Raw genomic sequence first — 23,289 nt, 5'->3', positions numbered from 1 at the left:
CTAACCATGATAAACTGACATATTTCAGGCAAAGTGGTTCACTGATTTATGAGGGAAAGTTCTACTCCACGAGCCTTTGAAGGAGTATGACATAACAGGTGGGTAGGGAAGGAGGTGAAGGATAAAGGTGATGAAAGGTAGTGAAGGTGGTGATGGGTAGAGGTGGTGAAGGGTAAGGAAGGTGGTGAAGGGTAGGGAAGGTGGGTGTTGGAAATAACCAATAATTTCATATATCTCTTGTATTTATATACAACATTTGTATTAACTACAAGTAGTTATTAAAATTACTAACTTGTAGAATTAATCATCATCATGATTTATAATAGCCATATTGCCAGATTCTTCCTAGTCAGAGTGACGACGTGAGGACGGACAGGCTGAAACGTGAATTCTTCCACATTTAGTTGGATTTATAACAGAGTCCAGTTTATTAATTCGGTTACTAAAAATAGTTACTTACTAATATGTTTATTTTCGTACCATACTACTGCTTTTTGGAACTCCTTTATTTAGCTGATATTAAACATACTAGAGGAAATTATTTTAATGTAAATGATTTCACTTTAATTTCCTCAATTAACTGCGTAACTTTAATAAACCAATTTATGTTACGCGAAGTTATATTTTAACTCGAAAGAATTAAACGTGACATCAATACTCGTCACAATCTCTTCTTTCCTTAGTTAATTCCGATATATATAAATCCATTTACGTTCGAGATGTCTATCGAGAGCTGCGGATGCGCAATCGGGAAGAGGAAGAAGAGGGAGGGCGTCGCCAGCCACCACGCGACTCAGACGCCATTAGCAGCGTGCAACAGTGAGCTACGTTTCGATCTTGCTTATTTTGCTCCCATGACCAGTAGAGTGGTACCACGTCATTTGGCACATCACAGCCGTGTCCTGGAACGAGTATAACTGCAATTCCACTGTCAACGCCCTTCAAGAAGCAGCTGGAGGATGAAGGATTGCCAGTTCTCTCCATCAACGGACACGCGGCTCAGCAACTATTATTTCCTTACTGTTATCATGTGGTTACAGTTAACATTTAGGCTAGTTGTCGTTAGGCCGTATATAAAATAACAAAATCCCGTACGTGTCCTCTCTAGCAGTTTTATAATCTAAATAGGCAATTATATTCATTATTTCTGTAGAAGAATTTTACATTTCTTGAACATATATATCAATTATTTTCCTATAGGAAGAATTCCTTAATCTAGGATGTACTTGTAGTTCGTTTGTAGAAGATTTCTACAATGTGACGTAGAGCCTTCCAGCTCTACGTCAACTCAGGTGTTAGGCTTCCCAACCTACACGTACAACAATTTGCCCTATGCAACATGTCGTCGTTGGAGCGTGGCAACTGAATACACCTCTCTAGTTTTACAGCTAAGCTGGTCATGTTTATCCGTAGTAATAACTCTGAAGTTATAATAATGATCTCCCAAGGAGATCAGTTATACTAAATCTTTGATTTACCATATACTAATCAATATTACAGTAGTATATTGAGGTGCATTTACCTCTAATTATTATTATAAAATCAACACTTTTTTTACTTTCATAATTCATTTACTCTGGCGAAGAACCAGCGCCAGAATAATGCTAGGGATGCACTAATCTTTTAGCATGTAACCCCCCAATTTGGGTGAATGAATTTGACTCATAACACAGTCCCTTTAATATTCAATGTAATATTAATTTAAACATCCATAGGACACTAGTTCATGGGGTAAAATATTTAACCACTTGCTCTACCCTTGTTTTCCACTTTTTCTCAAAAGGTGGTGGTCCTTTGTAGCTATCAAAATAGCATCAATTTATATGATTTACATGGGTCAAGTTTTCCCACACAAATTTTTGGTCCACCGAACCGGATGTACCATTAATTATCTAAGGTCCAATATATTCACCCAAATTACTGGCCCCATATAATTACTTATTTATTAACACCAACTAGTGTGTTAACATTATTAGGCTATACACATATATTTCATTTACGGCTCTCAGCAGACTGTTCATATCACAGCCTAAACCACATTAAACATTATTAAATTAAAGTTAAAACACTATTAAAAAAAATAAAACGAAATTAAAACAGTGACATTCTAGTACTACTCAAATATTAGTTACATATTATTAGGTAGGTAGCTAACCTCCAAACGAGGTAAATTACAATCAGCCTAACCAAGAAAATCTTAGGCTGTTAATAACCATACCTGCTCTACACCTAAGAGCAAGTACCATAGCTGTCCAAGTAGCTATATAAGCTCCATATAGCTTCAACCCATAGTCAACATGACTACACTAGAAAAAACTAAAATACGACTGAAAGGCCTACAATGTCACTTGACAGAGTTAATCATCCAATGTGACAGCTGGGTAGAAACAGACCCAGTTGATCTCATATCGCTGGAAATCTCAGCAGAGATAGCTAACCAGCAATTTAAGCACATACAAAAAATTATTGATCTGTACATAAGTACAATCTATACCAGTGATATTGATCTAGATGACATAGATCTAATCATGTTTGACTTAGCCGACTTTGAAGACAAAATACAGGCCAGGTTAATTTACTATAAAAAAGTGCTTACAACAGGAAATGTTCCTGCTGGAGCAGGACATATTTATGGTACACCTATACCCAAGCAAGCACTCAACTCAGATGAAGTACATGAGCTACCTCAAAATGAGGAGATTCCTCTAATCATATCTGACCCTAACACAGGATCAACAACTGAAGTTCAATCTTCATTTTCTACAGTTTCATGTAACACAACTTCACTTAATAATATCTTAACAGAATCCGAACCACTTTCAGAGAGCTCATCTCTATATTCCCTGGATTCTATAAATGCAATACATGAGGCTACTGAATTAACAAGCCTCTCACATGAACCCAGAAAACCAAGTGAAGCTGCAGATGAAACTGCAAGTGAAGCTGCAACAGACAGTGAATTTGAAACAGAAGATGAAGAAGCAGCTGAAGCAGGAATAAAAGTTGAGGCTAAGCAAGAAGCCTTAAGCAAAACTAGTGATGGTCATAATCACTTACACCAGCCTCCTAGGGGTGACAAATGCTGATTGATGCTGAACCCATCAGCATCAATCAAGCCATCCAGCTCCCTAAGGCAAGTGCTGACAATAAGAAGACTATCATCAACTTCGTGCACCAACTACTAGATTTATCTAAACCAGATCAGGCAGTTGACTCCTTACAAGCTTTTAGTTTTCAGCTTGAGTTACTGTTATATACTGATTACTAGATTTATCTAGGTTTTTACTGATTTACTAGATTTAACTAGTTACTGTTACTAGATTTATCTAAACCAGATCAGACAGTTGACTCCTTACAAGCTTTTAGTTTTCAGCTTGAGTTACTGTTATATGTGATCCACCTCCTTTAGCAAGGAGGTGGATCACCCCACTGCTGAGTGGATGTCTAAAATTATCATCCAGAGAAAACTGTCTGTGAGATGTTCAAAGAATTATATTTATACCAGAACGGTAATGTCCTGTCAATGCAGGACATATTTACAGATTTGCATAATATGAATAACAGTAAAAAAACAATCCAGGCACATAATGTCTATTCTGAACCCACAGAAACTGTACCCTGTACCATACCTGAAACTCCTAAAGTGACAGTCATTAGGTAATAAGGGTAATAATAACCAATATAATAACAACAGGTCAAACACTGATTCATCAGTAAGACCTAAGAGCACCACAAGTGCTACCAAGAGACCCTAAGAGTCCAGTAAGTACTCCCCAGAGTACAACAATTGCTCACAAGAGTAAACCAAACACTTCCACACCAAGTTGGAAGAAACAAAACAACAAGCAAATGCAAACAGCAAAACCTTCACAACCTGTAGTTGCAGTTTCACCTAAACCGGTGACCCCTAAACGACCTGTAGGATTGAGGTTATGTTTGTTCTGCAATCAAAAACATTCTTTGTACAACTGTACTAATTACGCTAATAGAGATAACCAAGTCATACGACTCAAACAGATACACAGAAGTACTAGGTGTCTCAAAACTCATAATACTCACAGCTGTGACACCCCACTGAACACCTGCAATAGGTGTAGAAGGGGCAAGCATCATGCTGCACTGTGCAAATTTGTCAAAACGAAATATTTTAATCCTAGAATAGGAGGTAGAGAATCTACACCAGTATAGTACTGCAAGGTGCGAGATGTTTACAGCATAATTTCACCAGCGTCTCAAGTGGATGCAGCCTTGCCCACTGCCCAACTCCAAATAAAGAATAAAGGGATCAATATCACCATTCGTAGACTATTTCATCAAGGATCCCAGAGAACTTTCATTACTCAGAAAGCGGCTTAGGCACTTAACTTAAAACCTATCACACAGGTAAAATTAAACCTGTCAGGGTTCATGATAAATCGAGGACCCCAAGAATACTCAGTAGCTCAACCGCTTGTACGTTTAGGTAGTCATGTCAAGGCTATCCAAGCCACTATTATAGATCAAATACCATTTGACCTGAATATTAAGGGTCTGGGGTATACAGCCAAATTCCTGCAGGAACATGAAATTAAATTGGCTGACAACCAGTTAATGTCTGACCGCCTTAATAATGTAAATTTTCTAGTAGGAGCGGACTATTACTACCAGTTCATCACAGGACATGTAGATCGTTTGGGCATGAATATGCTCCAATCTGCAGGTGGCTACTTACTGACAGGTAAACTTTTTAACCTGAAGAAGCCTATGCCTGCCAACAACAACATAAATTAATCAGCAACATTTAATTCTCCAGCAACAAGCTAAAGGAGAAACCCAGCTGAATAATAAACCCAGATTGGATGTAGTACAATTAATATTCGCCGAGATGTTTCATAGCTCTCAGTGGACAATCAGTGGTCCGCAGCCTAAACAGGTACATGTCATAGCGACCAAGCCATTGAACCCACTGTAGACCCAGAATTATTTTCGACAGTAATAATTGACCACACTCAGTCTCCCTATGTAAATTAGGCTAGAGATTCTAGTACTCAATGCACCCAACATTCTATGAATTTAACAGTAACACGAAGTCACCAAGAAACTTCTAAACCTGTAAATTCACCAGGATCAAATTCCGTTATACCTGCGCTTAAGGTCTACCAAGAAAACCTTACAATAGTCTTAACCAGACTACAACATACAATAGTCTTTACCAGACTACAACATATACTAGTCTTAAAAAGACTACAACATTTATTTAACGTTTTCTGCACTAGGATCTAGTGAGTTATTTGCATTAAATTTTGTTGGAGCTGTTTTTCTTTCGTTTCTGCTTATTTTTGTAGAAGCACAGCACGAGCTAAACTGCAAACTTACCAATATGTAAGTGAACCTACAGAGAACTAATGAACCGTGAAACGTATAGGTTGGGATAAACCGTCGCAAATTATCTTCAAAACAAGTTTAGTGATTGTAACTATTAATTTTCTAGGAATCTTAGGTTTCTCATTATTTAAAATATCAACATTCAACCTTAAGCATTGAAACCTAACATGCTTAATGAGCAGATTCAACTTGCTCACCCTTGAATTTTTCATAGATTCTGTGCTTGGCTATCCCTCAATAAGGATCAGGCACTAACATTCAACCTTAAGCATTGTTTGTTGGATATTTCCAACATCGAATACAGCATTGTTGTATTCTCATTACTTATTACTAACCATACTTAATATTGTAGTAAGTAAAATTAACAACTCGTAGAATTCTCCTGTACTAATAATTCATCTGTGCATTAGGCTAGAATTCTCACGTCACCTGACGCCAGTATTGCGTCAGATTTCTTTACAGTAAAACACATTATATCCAATTTGTGTGAGAATTAAATACGATTCTCCATAATTAAAGCATTCTGTATGACAACTGATTGCAGACGAATTGTTCTCTAACTAAAAGTCGAATAGAGCGTTAGAATCATAGCGTCTACCTCGCGGTAGTGTTAACGTCATCAATGAATGCCATGGGGAGACATTAATTCCTCTCCCTTATATATTTACTATTCTTAAATAGTTAAATAATAATATTTCGTTCCTCTAAATAATAAACCCGTCCAGTCTTTAGAGTTTCAAGCGCGAATGCGAGAAATATTAATGTTCAAGACAATAATTTGTGTCATGAACGTCGACTGGGCATGGGTTGGGGGACGCCATCGTCAGTCGGGACGCGGACACGTGCAGAGCCGGAAGGAGGCAGAACCGCACTTACCGTATTCAAAACGACGCCATTGCCCAGCAAATCGGGCAGGTGTTATTCATCCGTAGATGAAAGCCGCCACTGTGAGGCGTGAACGACCTTGCAGATAATATCTTCAACTAGTGCTGGTGTTAAAAGAGGGACTCTAGACTTGGTTCCTGACGACACGTGATCAGCCAGCTTGAAACGCATCAATCCAGGATAGGTTCACCGGAGCCTGGGATGCGAAATTACGGCAATCTTAATACTTATACAGTGCCCACAGCTAAGTACCTTTTATTTGATGCATCATTTACAGGTTTAATAATAGCGGGGTGATTGCGCGTCACGCGGCGAGATAACACCTAATAACAGGTGATTAGAATTCCATCTGTAGATATCAATAATCTTGAATATGAATTGAGTAGTTAAATCAATTGCTACTGGTAGTTATTTATCTTGCAGCTCGAGAGACGAATTCCTCATGCTGTCTTCTCCATGTTAGCCGTGCCATTCGTCAGTGTACCAGACTTGGAGATTAAGAGGACTTCCAGGGTTATCTAAAGGAACCTACTACCAGCTAAGGCTTATTTCCCTTTTTCCATATTCTAGCAATTTGATACATACTGCCCGAAACGCTTTGCGTAATAGTGGCTTTAGGCATTGTATGTACTAGCTCTATCTATAAAGCCAACAAACTTTGTAAATCTCTTTATGTATGTACCTTACCTAAATAAAGATTATTATTATTATTATTATTATTATTCAGAATGTTTAACATAATGTGTGATTTACTGTAACTCATTACTATGCTCATATTCATCCTCTTCTTTATATGAATAATATTATATTCAGCATTATTTATAGGATTAGATTATTATTAATTGAATTAGTGAACGAACCACACTGATTCCTGGACGTACTGACCTCCAGTAATAACCCCCCAATGTAGGTGTTTGAGGTTTGTTTCTTTAATAATACAGCCCATTAATTATTCTTATGATCATACTTTCTAGTCATATCCATAGTCACTGGTTTTCTCTAGAATTTTATCTAATGATCTGAAATTCTCAGTTTCCCTCTTTACTTTAAAAGCGGGTGGTCCTTCGTAATTTAATTTACTATTTTAATTATTAATTAATCAGAATCAAGCCCAAATATCCCACATTATGGTCCTTATCGAACCGGATAGGCATTAAATTTATAATTAAAATATTAACCATTAATAACTAATCCTTGTGTGATAGAAGCTAGACTAACTATTTAATTAATTGTGTCAACTAACAGTGTAACACACCAGTTAGCCTAGATCACACTAACAGCTACCTTTACATAGCTTTAGTGGGTCATAACCAAGTACCCACAACATTTAGACCTACACTTCATACTGAAGTAGAATCCTTAGGTCACCAAGAGCAACAGCTCATAACCTTATATTAATCACTAACACCAATTAAGTGTTAACCATTTGGGCTATACCAATGCTTCAATATATGGCTGTCAGCAGACTGTCCATTATAGCCTGAATCCATGTTATAATTACTGATTCACTCAAGTCAGTGGATCATTAACATTTAGGGATCCAGTATACTAATATAAAGTACTGATCTCATACTAGTTAATCATTACTGACCCTGATAACATTTTATTCCACAATTAGGAGTGCATTCAGGAGTTAGGTAATATTTACGGCAGTAGAATACTTGCCAAACACAATTAATTCCTTTGTGTTCATTTAATGTCTTATACACATAATTACACAAGTGTATATAAACAATAAAATACAAAAAACCCAAAAACACAGCACAATTATTTGCACATTACTGCACCATAATATAATCTTTGCCAACCTTATTAGGTAGCAATTTAGGCTGTGATTGTGTTGAATCTGGCACAAGCACACACTAAATATAGTTGTAGTTTCTCAAGTAGAAATTCTCACGACTAGGCTTGAGCTAGTTAGTGACATATATTATTCTTTTGTGCTGACCCTATCAAGGGTGGGATTAACCATTTATTGTGTAATTATTTTATTACATATTTCTATGTATGTCTTTGAGTGTTACTGTAAGTCCACTACCCATCCGAGGCTGATTTAGAAGAGCTAAGCTGAGGAACACCTGTAGTGAGACCAAGGTACCACTCAAATCTTAGTTGCTTATTATTAGGTAGGTAGCTAACCTCTAAATGAGGTAAATTACAACCAGCCTCAAGAAATATCAGGCTGTCAATACTTATACCTGCTCTGCATCAAGGAGCAGACAACATAGCTATACCACTAGCTACATAAGCCCTATCAGGCTATAAATCATTATACCTGCTCTGCATCAAGGAGCAGACACCATAGCTATACCACTAGCTACATAAGCCCTATAAGACTCAAATTTACATCTAGAATGGATACTCCTGAAATATTAAAGAGAATCAGTATTATCTTGAGAAGTCTCCAAAGGTACCTATCAAGACGACTTAACGACTGCGACAACTGTTTAGAAAACAATCCAATTGACTTCTTTGAGTTCAACCTCTACACAGAGGCAGCTAACGAAAAATACGTCCAGGTGAAGGAGACCATCGAAGTTTATAAAGACAAACTCTTTAGCAGTAATACTGACCCAGACGAATTAAGTCAGATCGAATATGATCTTGATGAATATGAAGATACCATTCAAGAAAAGCTAGATCACTATAAAAGAGTGCTTGCGAAACAAAATGATCCTGATTGGATAGAACGTTTTTGTAGAAAAACTACAACCGAGCAAGCACACTGCTCAGATGAAATACATGAGCTAAATCAAGACGAGGAGACTCCTCCAGTCAATACTGATCACTATACAGGATCAACAACTGAAGATCAACTTTCATTTTCTAACCTCTCATCTAATACCGCTTCATGCGATGATTTGTTTACAGAGTCTGATCAAAATTCAGACCACTCTTCTCAATGTTCCCTGGATTCTATAAGTTCAATACATAATGCTACTGAATTAACTAGCTTATCACCTGAACCCAGAGAAACAAGTGAAGCTGCAGATGAAACAAGTGAAACTGCAATGATCAGTGAATCTGAACCAGAAAATGATAAAGCTAATGCTGCTGCAGCAGCAGTCGAAGCTGTAATCAAAGCTGAGGCTAAGCAAGAAGCCTTAAACAACACAAGTAATGGTCACAATTGCTCACAACAGCCTTCTAAAGTAAGTGCTAACAATGAGAAGACTATTATAAACCTTGTGCACCAATTATTAAATTTATCTTCACCAGAGCAATCAGTTGACTCTTTACAAGCTTTTAGTTTTCAGCTTGAGTCACTGATAAATTCTTTCAGTAAAGAGGTGGATCACCCAACTACTGAGTGGATGACTAAAATTATCATCCAGAGAAAATTGTCTGGTGACACACTTAATAAACTATATGTATGCCAGAATGGTAATACCCTGTCAATGCAGGATATATTTACAGGTTTGCGTAATATGAACAATCATACAGCAGACCAAGCAATTAATGCTAAATCTGAATGCACCAAAACTGTACCTACATCAGTTTCCTTACCTGAAACTTCTAAAGTGACACTGTCACTAGGTAACCAAGGTGCTAATACTCAATGTAACAACAATCAGTCAAATACTGATTCATCAGTGAGGCCTAAGAGTCCCACAGGTGCTCCTAAGAGACCTAATAGTCCAAAGAGCACTGCTAATAATCCATGTAACCAGAATCAGTCAAACACTGATTCATCAGTGAGGCCTAAGAGTCCCACAGGTGCTCCTAAGAGACCTAATAGTCCAAAGAGCACTCCCAAGAGCCTATTAATGGTTCCCCAGAGTACACCAAGTACTCACAAGAGAATAAATAACCAGCAAATGCAAACAGCAAAACCATCACAACCTGCAAATATTGTTTTACCTAAACCGGTAACCCCTAAACGATCAGTAGGATGGGGAATGTGCTTGTTTTGCAACCAAAAACATTCTCTGTACAAATGTACTAATTATCCTAATAGAGACACAAGAGTCAGACGACTCAAACAGTTACACAAATGTACTAGGTGTCTCAAACCACATAATGTTAACAGCTGTGACACCCCACTGAACACCTGCAATAGGTGTAGAAGGGGCAAGCATCATGCTGCACTGTGCAAATTAGTTAGGACTAATTATGTCAATCCTAGAATAGGACGTAGAGAATCTACACCAGTACGGTGCTGCAAGGTGCGAGATATGTACAGCGTAACTTCACAAGCATCTCAAGTGGATGCTGCTTTGCCTACTGCCCAACTTCAAGTGAAGAACAGAGGAGCCAAGATCACCATACGTGGACTATTTGATCAAGGTTCCCAGAGAACTTTCATTACTCAAAGAGCAGCAGAGGCACTTAATTTACAACCAATAGGACAGGTAAAATTAAACTTGTCCGGGTCCATGATAAATCGAGGAACCCATGAATACTCAGTAGTTAAACCGCTTGTACGACTAGGTAGTCAAGCCAAGGCTGTCCAAGCCATTGTTGTAGATCAAATACCTTTAGACTTAAATATTAAGGGTCTGGGGTACACAGCCCACTTCCTGCAGGAATGTGAAATTAATTTGGCTGACAACAAATTAATGTCTGACCGCCTTAACAATGTAGATGTACTAGTAGGAGCCGACTACTATTACCAGTTCATAACTGGACATGTTAAACGATTGGGAATGAATATGCTCCAATCTGCAGGAGGCTACTTACTTACTGGTAAAGTTCTGAATGTGAACAAGCCTAAACCTGCCAATAATAAATTAGTCAGCAGTAAATCAATTCTCCAGCAACAAGCTAAAAGGAGAAACACAGCTGAGTAATAAACTCAGATTGAATGTAGTGCAATTGATACTCGCCGAGATGTTTCATAGCTCTCAGTGAAAATCAATGGTCTGTACTCAAACAAGTAAAAGTCACAGCGACCAAACTATTGAATTCACTGCAGACCTAGAATTATTCTCGACAAGTAGTAATTGACCACACTCAGTCTTCCTAGTTAAATTGTAATGTTAGGCTAGAGAATCTAGTACTCCCTAGGAATTAATAATGTTAGGCTAGAGAATCTAGCACTTAATGCCACTGGCATTTCCTGAATTTAGTGATATCATTCACTAGGCCCACTGGTCCACTATACTTGCGCTTAAAGGTTTGCCAAGAAAACCTTCTTAATACCATGTTTTCTGCACTAAGAATTAGTGATAAATACTTGCATTAATTGTTTGAGTTGTTTTTCTTTCGTTTCTGCTTATTTAGTGTAGGAGCGCAACACGAACAAACTTGCAAACTTACTAACATGTAAGTGAATTTCCAGAGAACTAATATGTTTAATGCATTACCGTTAAACATTAGCATTGTTAATTAACATGCTTCATGAGCTTAACATAGCTCACCTTAGAATTAACGTAATAATATGAGTGCTCGTTCACCATGCGCACGAGCCTAATATTGCTCGCCATGATAACTGAATGACAAAACTCCACCTCGTTAATTCGAGTTCACTGAACTCAACCTGTTAACGGTTAACGAGCTCCATGCAGCTCACCCTGTTAGCACCAGCTAACGAGCTCACTGTAGCTCACCCTGTCAACACTGTTGACGAGTTCCATGTAACTCACCCTGTTAACTGTTAACGAGCTCCATGCAGCTCACCCTGTTAGCACCAGCTAACGAGCTCACTGTAGCTCACCCTGTCAACACTGTTAACGAGTTCCATGTAACTCACCCTGTTAACTGTTAACGAGCTCCATGTAGCTCACCCTGTTAGCACTAGCTAACGAGCTCAATGCAGCTCACCCTGTCATCACTGTTGACGAGTTCCATGTAACTCACCCTGTTAACTGTTAACGAGCTCCATGCAGCTCACCCTGTTAGCACCAGCTAACGAGCTCACCCTGTCAACACTGTTGACGAGTTCACTGCAACTCACCCTGTTAGCACCAGCTAACGAGCTCAATGCAGCTCACCCTGTCAACACTGTTGACTAGTTCCATGTAACTCACCCTGTTAACTGTTAACGAGCTCCATGTAGCTCACCCTGTTAGCACTAGCTAACGAGCTCCATGCAGCTCACCCTGTTAGCACTAGCTAACGAGCTCACTGTAGCTCACCCTGTCAACACTGTTGACGAGCTCACTGTAGCTCACCCTGTCAGCACTGCTGACGAGCTCAATGTAGCTCACCATGTTCAAGAGTTTAATATAACTCGACTTGTTAATGAGCTTAATACTGCTCACAATGTTAATTCGAGTACATTTTTGCTCACAATTAGCTTAGTCCCTTACTTAGGTAGGTTAGAAATTCAAACCATTTATTTAGGTAGGTTTAGGGACTTTAGTAGTGTCAACTGAGTACTAAACTAATCAGTACTCACCATTAATTACAGTTGACTATACTTATAGAGACTGATTTAATAAACTCAAATTCATGTAAAGGTGATTTCGTACTAACCAGTTTACAGTGTCAAGCCTATGAGCTGCCATTTAATTAGCTCATAAGCCAGAATGACTAGGCTACTAATTTCACTGTCGACTCAGAATTTTCCTTGATTTTAATGAATAAACTTTTCAGTTCTCTACTTTTCTATTTTAGCTAGTTAGCAAATTAGTTGTACCATCAGTCAGAATGACTACTGCACGGCAGTGCACATTTAATTCAATTTCCTCATTTGAATTTGGGGTGATCGTGATACTGCGTGATGTTATTGTCTAGCAACTCAATAGTTACAAGTCACAGCGACCCTAGACAGTGACCTTACTGTAGTGTCATAGTCTCCTTGATCTTAAATGACTAATAATACTTTACTGTATCATCATACAATAGTGTTATCAGTTCTTAGGAACTTATTCTGAGTTTACCTACGATTCAACAGCTACGTAATACACCATTACATGTCACTGCGACCCTAGTTGTTGAGTTTCTTGTGAGCTTTAGAGTGTTCCTGATTACCGATAACTTAATCATTTAATGTTTCATTATTTCATGCATGTTTCCACTAAGGGAAACTGCAAGCCTATTACAACTCTGAACAAGAGTAATTTCTTTCACATCCCACTGAGTAAACTGTGATGATGCTACGATGTGATATCACGTAACGAAACATTACACGTCACTATGACCCAGGATATCGCATCACCGTAGATTCTGTTAGTTTAAATTGGGAGAGTTGAATTCTATAAATATTGTGTAGGCTACAAACAACATGTTTCAGTTGACATGTAAATAGCAACCTACTCAAGTTCTTGTAAGACCTTGATAAATCCGGGATGTTCGTTATGTGTGTACTAACATACTAACATATTAACATACTAATGTATTAATCTTAATATCACTTCAGGATAGGTCAGTACAACACAGTACACTGCGACCCTGGGAATCCCCCCCCGGAGTTATGTTGGATATTTCCAACATCGAATACAGCATTGTTGTATTCTCATTACTTATTACTAACCATACTTAATATTGTAGTAAGTAAAATTAACAACTCGTAGAATTCTCCTGTACTAATAATTCATCTGTGCATTAGGCTAGAATTCTCACGTCACCTGACGCCAGTATTGCGTCAGATTTCTTTACAGTAAAACACATTATATCCAATTTGTGTGAGAATTAAATACGATTCTCCATAATTAAAGCATTCTGTATGACAACTGATTGCAGACGAATTGTTCTCTAACTAAAAGCCGAATAGAGCGTTAGAATCGTAGCGTCTACCTCGCGGTAGTGTTAACGTCATCAATGAATGCCATGGGGAGACATTAATTCCTCTCCCTTATATATTTACTATTCTTAAATAGTTAAATAATAATATTTCGTTCCTCTAAATAATAAACCCGTCCAGTCTTTAGAGTTTCAAGCGCGAATGCGAGAAATATTAATGTTCAAGACAATAATTTGTGTCATGAACGTCGACTGGGCATGGGTTGGGGGACGCCATCGTCAGTCGGGACGCGGACACGTGCAGAGCCGGAAGGAGGCAGAACCGCACTTACCGTATTCAAAACGACGCCATTGCCCAGCAAATCGGGCAGGTGTTATTCATCCGTAGATGAAAGCCGCCACTGTGAGGCGTGAACGACCTTGCAGATAATATCTTCAACTAGTGCTGGTGTTAAAAGAGGGACCCTAGACTTGGTTCCTGACGACACGTGATCAGCCAGCTTGAAACGCATCAATCCAGGATAGGTTCACCGGAGCCTGGGATGCGAAATTACGGCAATCTTAATACTTATACAGTGCCCACAGCTAAGTACCTTTTATTTGATGCATCATTTACAGGTTTAATAATAGCGGGGTGATTGCGCGTCACGCGGCGAGATAACACCTAATAACAGGTGATTAGAATTCTATCTGTAGATATCAATAATCTTGAATATGAATTGAGTAGTTAAATCAATTGCTACTGGTAGTTATTTATCTTGCAGCTCGAGAGACGAATTCCTCATGCTGTCTTCTCCATGTTAACCGTGCCATTCGTCAGTGTACCAGACTTGGAGATTAAGAGGACTTCCAGGGTTATCTAAAGGAACCTACTACCAGCTAAGGCTTATTTCCCTTTTTCCATATTCTAGCAATTTGATACATTCAGAATGTTTAACATAATGTGTGATTTACTGTAACTCATTACTATGCTCATATTCATCCTCTTCTTTATATGAATAATATTATATTCAGCATTATTTATAGGATTAGATTATTATTAATTGAATTAGTGAACGAACCACACTGATTCCTGGACGTACTGACCTCCAGTAATAACCCCCCAATGTAGGTGTTTGAGGTTTGTTTCTTTAATAATACAGCCCATTAATTATTCTTATGATCATACTTTCTAGTCATATTCATAGTCACTGGTTTTCTCTAGAATTTTATCTAATGATCTGAAATTCTCAGTTTCCCTCTTTACTTTAAAAGCGGGTGGTCCTTCGTAATTTAATTTACTATTTTAATTATTAATTAATCAGAATCAAACCCAAATATCCCACATTGTTACCCAACATGCTTAATGAGCAGATTCAACTTGCTCACCCTTGAACCTTCGACAGATTCCGTGCTCAGTTATCCCTGAAGAAGGATACAGCACCATTTCACCCAAGCAGATTTAACTTGCTCACCTTTGAATCTTTTATAGATTCTGTGCTCAGTTATCCCTCAAGAAGGATACTGCACTATTTAACCTGAACAGATTCAACTTGCTCACCTATGAATTAATGTGAAATTCGAGCACACCTATGCTCACCATGATAACCTGCAATTATCATTGCTCACTATGATATAAACCGAGTAGAACCTACTACTCATAAATTATTTAGATAGACTACGTGTTTGTTCAGCCTCTAGAGGGCTATAGCACTGTAGCCTAACGTATTTACACTCGAGCAGGTCTAATGCTCATCATTCACCTAGAGTGACACTACCAATAGTGAGTTGTCACAGTTACTTAACACTCTACTTAGGTTGGTTTGGGAAAATTCAACCATCTATTTAGGTAGGTATTAGGGACATTATTTTTTGAACTAACAGCCTAATCTGTACTCATAATTATTTAGCTAAGTTAGAAACTTAATTATACCATTAGTCTATAATGACTACTGCACGGCAGTGCATATTAAATCAAATTTCTTCGTTTGAGTTTGGGGTGATCATGATGCTCTGTAACGTTATTGTCTAGTAACTCTACAGTTACAAGTCACAGCGACCCTAAACAGTGATTTTAATGTAGTATCGAAGTTTCCTTGATCTTGAATGACCCAATGATTAATCTTCTTCAATTAATGTATAATAATGTAGATTACAATTTATACAATATTTCATTCTGCCTCATTGCAGACCATAGCCATCTATTCTTAAGAACATTTTCTGAGTTTGCAGATCAGTTCAGCGACCAAGTAATTCAACAATTACACGTCACAGCGGCACTAGTCATTGAATCTGCTGTAAGCTTTAGAGAGTTCTTCATTATAGATGAATTCAACATTTTCAACATTTAATTTACGTTCCCGTGCTTAGTCATATCTACCACAGATTCAGGACATTCGTTTGGTGCGTATTAACCTACTAACCCATGAATATAACTACAGGATAGAGAAGCAGGTGTACGTTAGTACTATGACCTGAACTACGACCTGAGTTTTCTCTCTCTCTCCCCCCCCCCCCGAGGTATGTTGGAAATAACCAACAGTTTCATACATCTCTTGTATTTTTATACAACATTTGTATTAACCACGAGTAGTTACTAAAATTACTAACTTGTAGAATTAATCATCATCATGATTTATAATAGCCATATTGCCAGATTCTTCCTAGTCAGAGTGACGACGTGAGGACGGACAGGCTGAAACATAAATTCTTTCCACATTTAGTTGGATTTATAACAGCATCCAGTTTATTAATTCTTTTACTAAAAATAGTTACTTACTAATAAGTTTATTTTCGTAGCATACTACTGCTTACTAGAACTCCTTTATTTAGCTGATATTAAACATACTAGAGGAAATTATTTTAATGTAAATGATTTCACTTTGATTTCACATACTAGAGGAAATTATTTTAATGTAAATGATTTCACTTTAATTTCCTCAATTAACTGCGTAACGTTAATAAATAAATTTATGTTACGCGAAGTAATATTTTAACCCAAAAGAATTAAACGTGACATCAATACTCGTCACAATCTCTTCTTTCCTTGGTTAATTCCGATATATATATAAATCCATTTACGCTCGAGATGTCTATCGAGAGCCGCGCATGCGCAATCGGGAGGAGGAAGAAGAGGGAGGGCGTCGCCAGCCACCACACGACTCGGACGCCATTAGCAGCGTGCAACAGTGAGCTACGTTTCGATCTGCTACGAGCTACGTTTCGATACTGCCCGAAACGCTTTGCGTAATAGTGGCTTTAGGCATTGTATGTACTAGCTCTTATCTATAAAGCCAACAAACTTTGTAAAATCTCTTTATGTATGTACCTTTGCCTAAATAAAAATTATTATTATTATTATTATTATCTTGCTTATTTCGCTCCCACGTCATTTGGCACATCACAGCCGTGTCCTGGAACGAGAATTACTGCAATTCCACAGTCAACGCCCTTCAAGCAGCAGCTGGAGGATGAAGGATTGTCCAGTTCTCTCCAATGGACACGCGGCTCAGCAACTATTATTTCCTTACTGTTATCATGTGGTTACAGTTAAAATTTAGGCTAGTTGTCGTTAGGCCGTATATAAAATAACAAAATCCCGTACGAGTCCTCTCTAGTAGTTTTATAATCTAAATAGGCGATTATATTCATTATTTCTGTAGAAGTATTTTACAGTGCTTTAACATATATATCAATTATTTTCCTATAGGAAGAATTCCTTAATCTAGGATGTACTTGTAGTTCGTTATGTAGAAGATTTCTACAATGTAATTGCCTTCCAGCTCCGGGTTCACGTCAACCTCGGCAACCGAGGTGCTAGGCTTCCCCACCTACACGTGCAACAATTTGCCCCATGCAACACGTCGTCGGTGGAGCGTGGCAACTGGTTATACCTCTCTAGTTTTTACAGCTAAGCTGGTCATGTTTATCAGTAGTAATAACTCTGTAGTTGTATTAATGATCTCCCAAGAAGATCAATTTGATTTACCATAAACTAGTCAATATTACAGTAGTATATTGAGGTGCATTTACCTCAAATTATTATTATAAAATCAACCCATTTTTACTTTCATAGTTTATTTACTCTGGCGAAGAACCAGCGCCAGAATAATGCTAGGGATGCACTAATCTTTTAGCGTGTAACCCCCCAATTTGGATGAGTGAAATTGACTCATAATACAGTCCCTTTTTTTTATTCAATGTAATATTAATTTAAACATCCATAGGACACTAGTTCATGGGGTAAAATATTTAACCGCTTGCTCTACCCTTGTTTTCCACTTTTTCTCAAAAGGTGGTGGTCCTTTGTAGCTATCAAAATAGCATCAATTTATATGATTTACATAAGTCAAGTTTTCCCACAGCAGGTGAAGGGTAGAGGTGGTGAAAGGCAGGGAAGATGGTGAAGGGTAGAGGTGGTGAAAGGCAGGGAAGATGGTGAAAAGTAGAGTTGGTGAAGGGTAGGGAAGGTGGTGAAGGGTAGGGAAAATGGGGAAGGGTAGGGAAGGTGGTGAAGGGTAGGGAAGATGGTGAAGGGTAGAGGTGGTGAAGGGCAGGGAAGATGGTGAAGGGTAGAGGTGGTGAAGGTAGGGAAGGTGGTGAAGGGTAGGGAAGGTGGTGAAGGGTAGGGAAGGTGGTGAAGGGTAGAGGTGGTGAAGGTAGGGAAGGTGGTGAAGGGTAGGGAAGGTGGTGAAGGGTAGGGAAGGTGGTGAAGGGTAGGGAAGGTGGTGAAGGGTAGAGGTGGTGAAGGGTAGGGAAGGTGGTAAAGGGTAGGGAAGGTGGTGAAGGATAGAGGTGGTAAAGGGTAGGGAAGATGGTGAAGGGTAGAGGTGGTGAAGGTAGGGAAGGTGGTGAAGGGTAGGGAAGGTGGTGAAGGGTAGGGAAGGTGGTGAAGGGTAGAGGTGGTGAAGGGTAGGGAAGGTGGTGAAGGGTAGGGAAGGTGGTGAAGGATAGAGGTGGTAAAGGGTAGGGAAGATGGTGAAGGGTAGAGGTGGTGAAGGGTAGGGAAGGTGTACTGGGAAGATAAAAGTAGAGGCGGTGGGATAGGAAACAGATGAGAGAGCGGGATATTGAGAAGGAGGGAATGTGAATGTGGGGAGGGAGTGTCAATGTGGGGAGGGAGTGGGAATGTGGGGAGGGAGTGTGAATGTGGGGAGGGAGTGTGAATGTGGGGAGGGAGTGGGAATGTGGGGAGGGAGTGTGAATGTGGGGAGGGAGTGGGAATGTGGGGAGGGAGAGTGAATGTGGGGAGGGAGTGTGAATGTGGGGAGGGAGTGGGAATGTGGGGAGGGAGTGTGAATGTGGGGAGGGAGAGTGAATGTGGGGAGGGAGAGTGAATGTGGGGAGGGAGTGGGAATGTGGGGAGGGAGTGTGAATGTGGGGAGGGAGAGTGAATGTGGGGAGGGAGTGGGAATGTGGGGAGGGAGTGTGAACGTGGGGAGGGAGTGTGAATGTGGGGAGGGAGGCACTGCATGTACCCTTCCTAGTGTGTTTATATATGAGTTTGAATGGATATAAATAGGAGCCTCCAGTATATGTTTACATATTTCTCATCACAACAAAACCACAAACAATGAACCTGAATCAAAGAATATCCACACATATTTTTGAAAAACCCACTCACATAAGAGGTTGTATGAGATCATTACACACCATACTGACTGAACATTCAAACTCCGTGTATGAAATATTGGAATTATCCATAAATAATGTAAAGTGCCGCAGTGCTACTTATGGTATAGGCGTGTACAACGTGTAGGGACTCACCAGATAGCTTCTGGAGGTCCTGGGCAGCAAGAGGCGCACAAGCTGTATAAACGTAGGGCGCTCCTTGGCCTGACTCTTCCAGCACTGCTGCATGAGGGAGAAGAGGAACTCTGGCCCCTTATCTGGGCACTCCAGGCGCAAGCCAGATATTACCATGGCACATACTTCTTCATTCACATACCCCTGGAATTAAAAAGAAAAGGTTATCATAATATTTGTAGCGAAAACGTACAAAGGCCAAGTACTTGATTTATCAGAATATTTTTTCTGGCCTGTGTACATGCGTTAAAAACGATAAACTGATCCGTTTCCTTGAAGAAGAAGTCAGGCGTCTTTCGCGCCTTGCTGGATGTGACCGATGGTGCGTGATCTTCGCACCATCTGTAGCTGACATTCAAGAATATAATATTAAGTCTTGTACTGTACTGGCCTGAGTATCTATAGCCTAATTTGTGTCTTGGAGTGTGTAGCGGACACAAGAGTGTCTTGGAGTGTGTGTGACGGACACACTTGAGTGTATCACAGGTGTTGGAGTATAACAGGTGTAACACGGTCAGAGAGATGACAGCTCCTGGGCTTATGGAGGACCCTGGAGCCAGCCACAGGCCTTCCCCGGGATGCAACTCACAACAGTTACTGTGATCACGTGTGACTTTAGACGTCTAGGCAGAGGGAGGCGTCAGTAAGGAAACACAACCACGCGTGTCGCCCTGCCCGGGACTCGAACTGTGTCCCACTGATTGATTATTTGTGGAATTTGTTTAATATATCTATTGCAAGAAACTGCTGCACGTGCTGCTTGACACTTGCTGCACGTGCTGCTTGACACTTGCTGCACGTGCTGCTTGACACTTGCTGCACGTGTTGCTTGACACTTGCTGCACGTGCTGCTTGACACTTGCTGCACGTGTTGCTTGACACTTGCTGCACGTGCTGCTTGACACTTGCTGCACGTGCTGCTTGACACTTGCTGCACGTGTTGCTTGACACTTGCTGCACGTGCTGCTTGACACTTGCTGCACGTGTTGCTTGACACTTGCTGCACGTGCTGCTTGACACTTGCTGCACGTGTTGCTTGACACTTGCTGCACGTGCTGCTTGACACTTGCTGCACGTGCTGCTTGACACTTGCTGCACGTGTTGCTTGACACTTGCTGCACGTGCTGCTTGACACTTGCTGCACGTGCTGCTTGACACTTGCTGCACGTGTTGCTTGACACTTGCTGCACGTGTTGCTTGACACTTGCTGCACGTGCTGCTTGACACTTGCTGCACGTGCTGCTTGACACTTGCTGCACGTGCTGCTTGACACTTGCTGCACGTGCTGCTTGACACTTGCTGCACGTGCTGCTTGACACTTGCTGCACGTGCTGCTTGACACTTGCTGCACGTGCTGCTTGACACTTGCTGCACGTGCTGCTTGATACTTGCTGCACGTGTTGCTTGACACTTGCTGCACGTGCTGCTTGACACTTGCTGCACGTGCTGTTTGACACTTGCTGCACGTGCTGCTTGACACTTGCTGCACGTGTTTACTAGTTGTGTTTTTGCGGGGGTTGAGCTTTGTTCTTTCGGCCCGCCTCTCAACTGTCAATCAACTGTTTACTAACTACTTTTTTTTTTTTTTTTTTTTTTTTTTTTTCTCCCCCACACCACACACACACACACACCCCAGGAAGCAGCCCGTGACAACTGACTAACTCCCAGGTACCTATTTACTGCTAGGTAACAGGGGCACTTAGGGTGAAAGAAACTTTGCCCATTCGTTTCTGCCTCGTGCGGGAATCGAACCCGCGCCACAGAATTACGAGTCCTGCGCGCTATCCACCAGGCTACGAGGCCCCTCACGTGCTGCTTGACACTTGCTGCACGTGCTGCTTGACACTTGCTGCACGTGCTGCTTGACACTTGCTGCACGTGTTGCTTGACACTTGCTGCACGTGCTGCTTGACACTTGCTGCACGTGCTGCTTGACACTTGCTGCACGTGCTGCTTGACACTTGCTGCACGTGCTGCTTGACACTTGCTGCACGTGCTGCTTGACACTTGCTGCACGTGTTGCTTGACACTTGCTGCACGTGTTGCTTGACACTGGCTGCACGTGTTGCTTGACACTTGCTGCACGTGTTGCTTGACACTTGCTGCACGTGTTGCTTGACACTTGCTGCACGTGTTGCTTGACACTTGCTGCACGTGTTGCTTGACACTTGCTGCACGTGTTGCTTGACACTTGCTGCACGTGTTGCTTGACACTTGCTGCACGTGTTGCTTGACACTTGCTGCACGTGTTGCTTGACACTTGCTGCACGTGTTGCTTGACACTTGCTGCACGTGCTGCTTGACACTTGCTGCACGTGCTGCTTGACACTTGCTGCACGTGCTGGTTGACACTTGCTGCACGTGTTGTTTGACACTTGCTGCACGTGTTGCTTGACACTTGCTGCTCGTGTTGCTTGACACTGGCTGCACGTGTTGCTTGACGCTTGCTGCACGTGTTGCTTGACACTGGCTGCACGTGCTGCTTGACACTGGCTGCACGTGTTGCTTGACACTTGCTGCACGTGTTGCTTTGCACGTGCTGCTTGACACTTGCTGCACGTGTTGCTTGACACTTGCTGCACGTGTTGCTTGACACTTGCTGCACGTGTTGCTTGACACTTGCTGCTTGACACTTGCTGCACGTGTTGCTTGACACTTGCTTGACACTTGCTGCTTGACACTTGCTGCACGTGTTGCTTGACACTGGCTGCACGTGTTGCTTGACACTTGCTGCACGTGTTGCTTGACACTTGCTGCACGTGTTGCTTGACACTTGCTGCACGTGTTGCTTGACACTTGCTGCACGTGTTGCTTGACACTTGCTGCACGTGTTGCTTGACACTTGCTGCACGTGTTGCTTGACACTTGCTGCACGTGTTGCTTGACACTTGCTGCACGTGCTGCTTGACGCTTGCTGCACGTGCTGCTTGACGCTTGCTGCACGTGTTGCTTGACACTTGCTGCACGTGCTGGTTGACACTTGCTGCACGTGCTGCTTGACACTTGCTGCACGTGCTGGTTGACACTTGCTGCACGTGTAGCTTGACACTTGCTGCACGTGTTGCTTGACACTTGCTGCACGTGCAGCTTAACACTTGCTGCACGTGCTACTTGACACTTGCTGCACGTGCAGCATGACACTTGCTGCACGTGCTGCTTGACACTTGCTGCACGTGTTGCTTGACACTTGCTGCACGTGCAGCTTAACACTTGCTGCACGTGCTACTTGACACTTGCTGCACGTGCAGCTTGACACGCTGCACGTGCCGCTGACACTTGCTGCACGTGCTGCTGACACTTGCTGCACGTGCTGCTTTACACTTGCTGCTTGACACTTGCTGGACGTACTGCCTGACACTTGCTGCGCGTGCTGGTTGACACTTGCTGGACGTGCTGCCTGACACTTGCTGCGCGTGCTGGTTGACACTTGCTGGACGTGCTGCCTGACACTTGCTGGACGTGCTGCCTGACACTTGCTGACACTTGCTGCACGTGCTGCTTGACACTTGCTGCACGTGCTGCCTGACACTTGCTGCACGTGCTGCCTGACACTTGCTGCGCGTGCTGTAGCATGTGATAGCTAGTTTCTCATATTCAAATCATTGTAGCACATGCTACAATGACTGGTAG

General features: G+C 41.0%; 1 protein-coding gene across 3 annotated transcripts in view; it reads right to left on the bottom strand.

Annotated features, from left to right (window-relative positions):
• The window catches only part of LOC123759723 (insulin-like growth factor 1 receptor), a 476,359-nt gene that overhangs the window by 43,159 nt on the left and 409,911 nt on the right, over nucleotides 1–23,289 (bottom strand). For all 3 annotated transcript variants that reach the window (XM_069317552.1, XM_069317549.1, XM_069317548.1), the window contains one exon: nucleotides 19,621–19,803. In XM_069317552.1, coding sequence (XP_069173653.1) covers nucleotides 19,621–19,803 — 183 coding nt within the window. The remainder of the gene's footprint in view (nucleotides 1–19,620; nucleotides 19,804–23,289) is intronic.

This window comes from Procambarus clarkii, chromosome 8 (assembly GCF_040958095.1).
Source record: "Procambarus clarkii isolate CNS0578487 chromosome 8, FALCON_Pclarkii_2.0, whole genome shotgun sequence".
NCBI lineage: Eukaryota > Metazoa > Arthropoda > Malacostraca > Decapoda > Cambaridae > Procambarus > Procambarus clarkii.
Note: the sequence above shows the minus strand (reverse complement) of the source record. Positions and strands in the feature narration are given on the sequence as shown.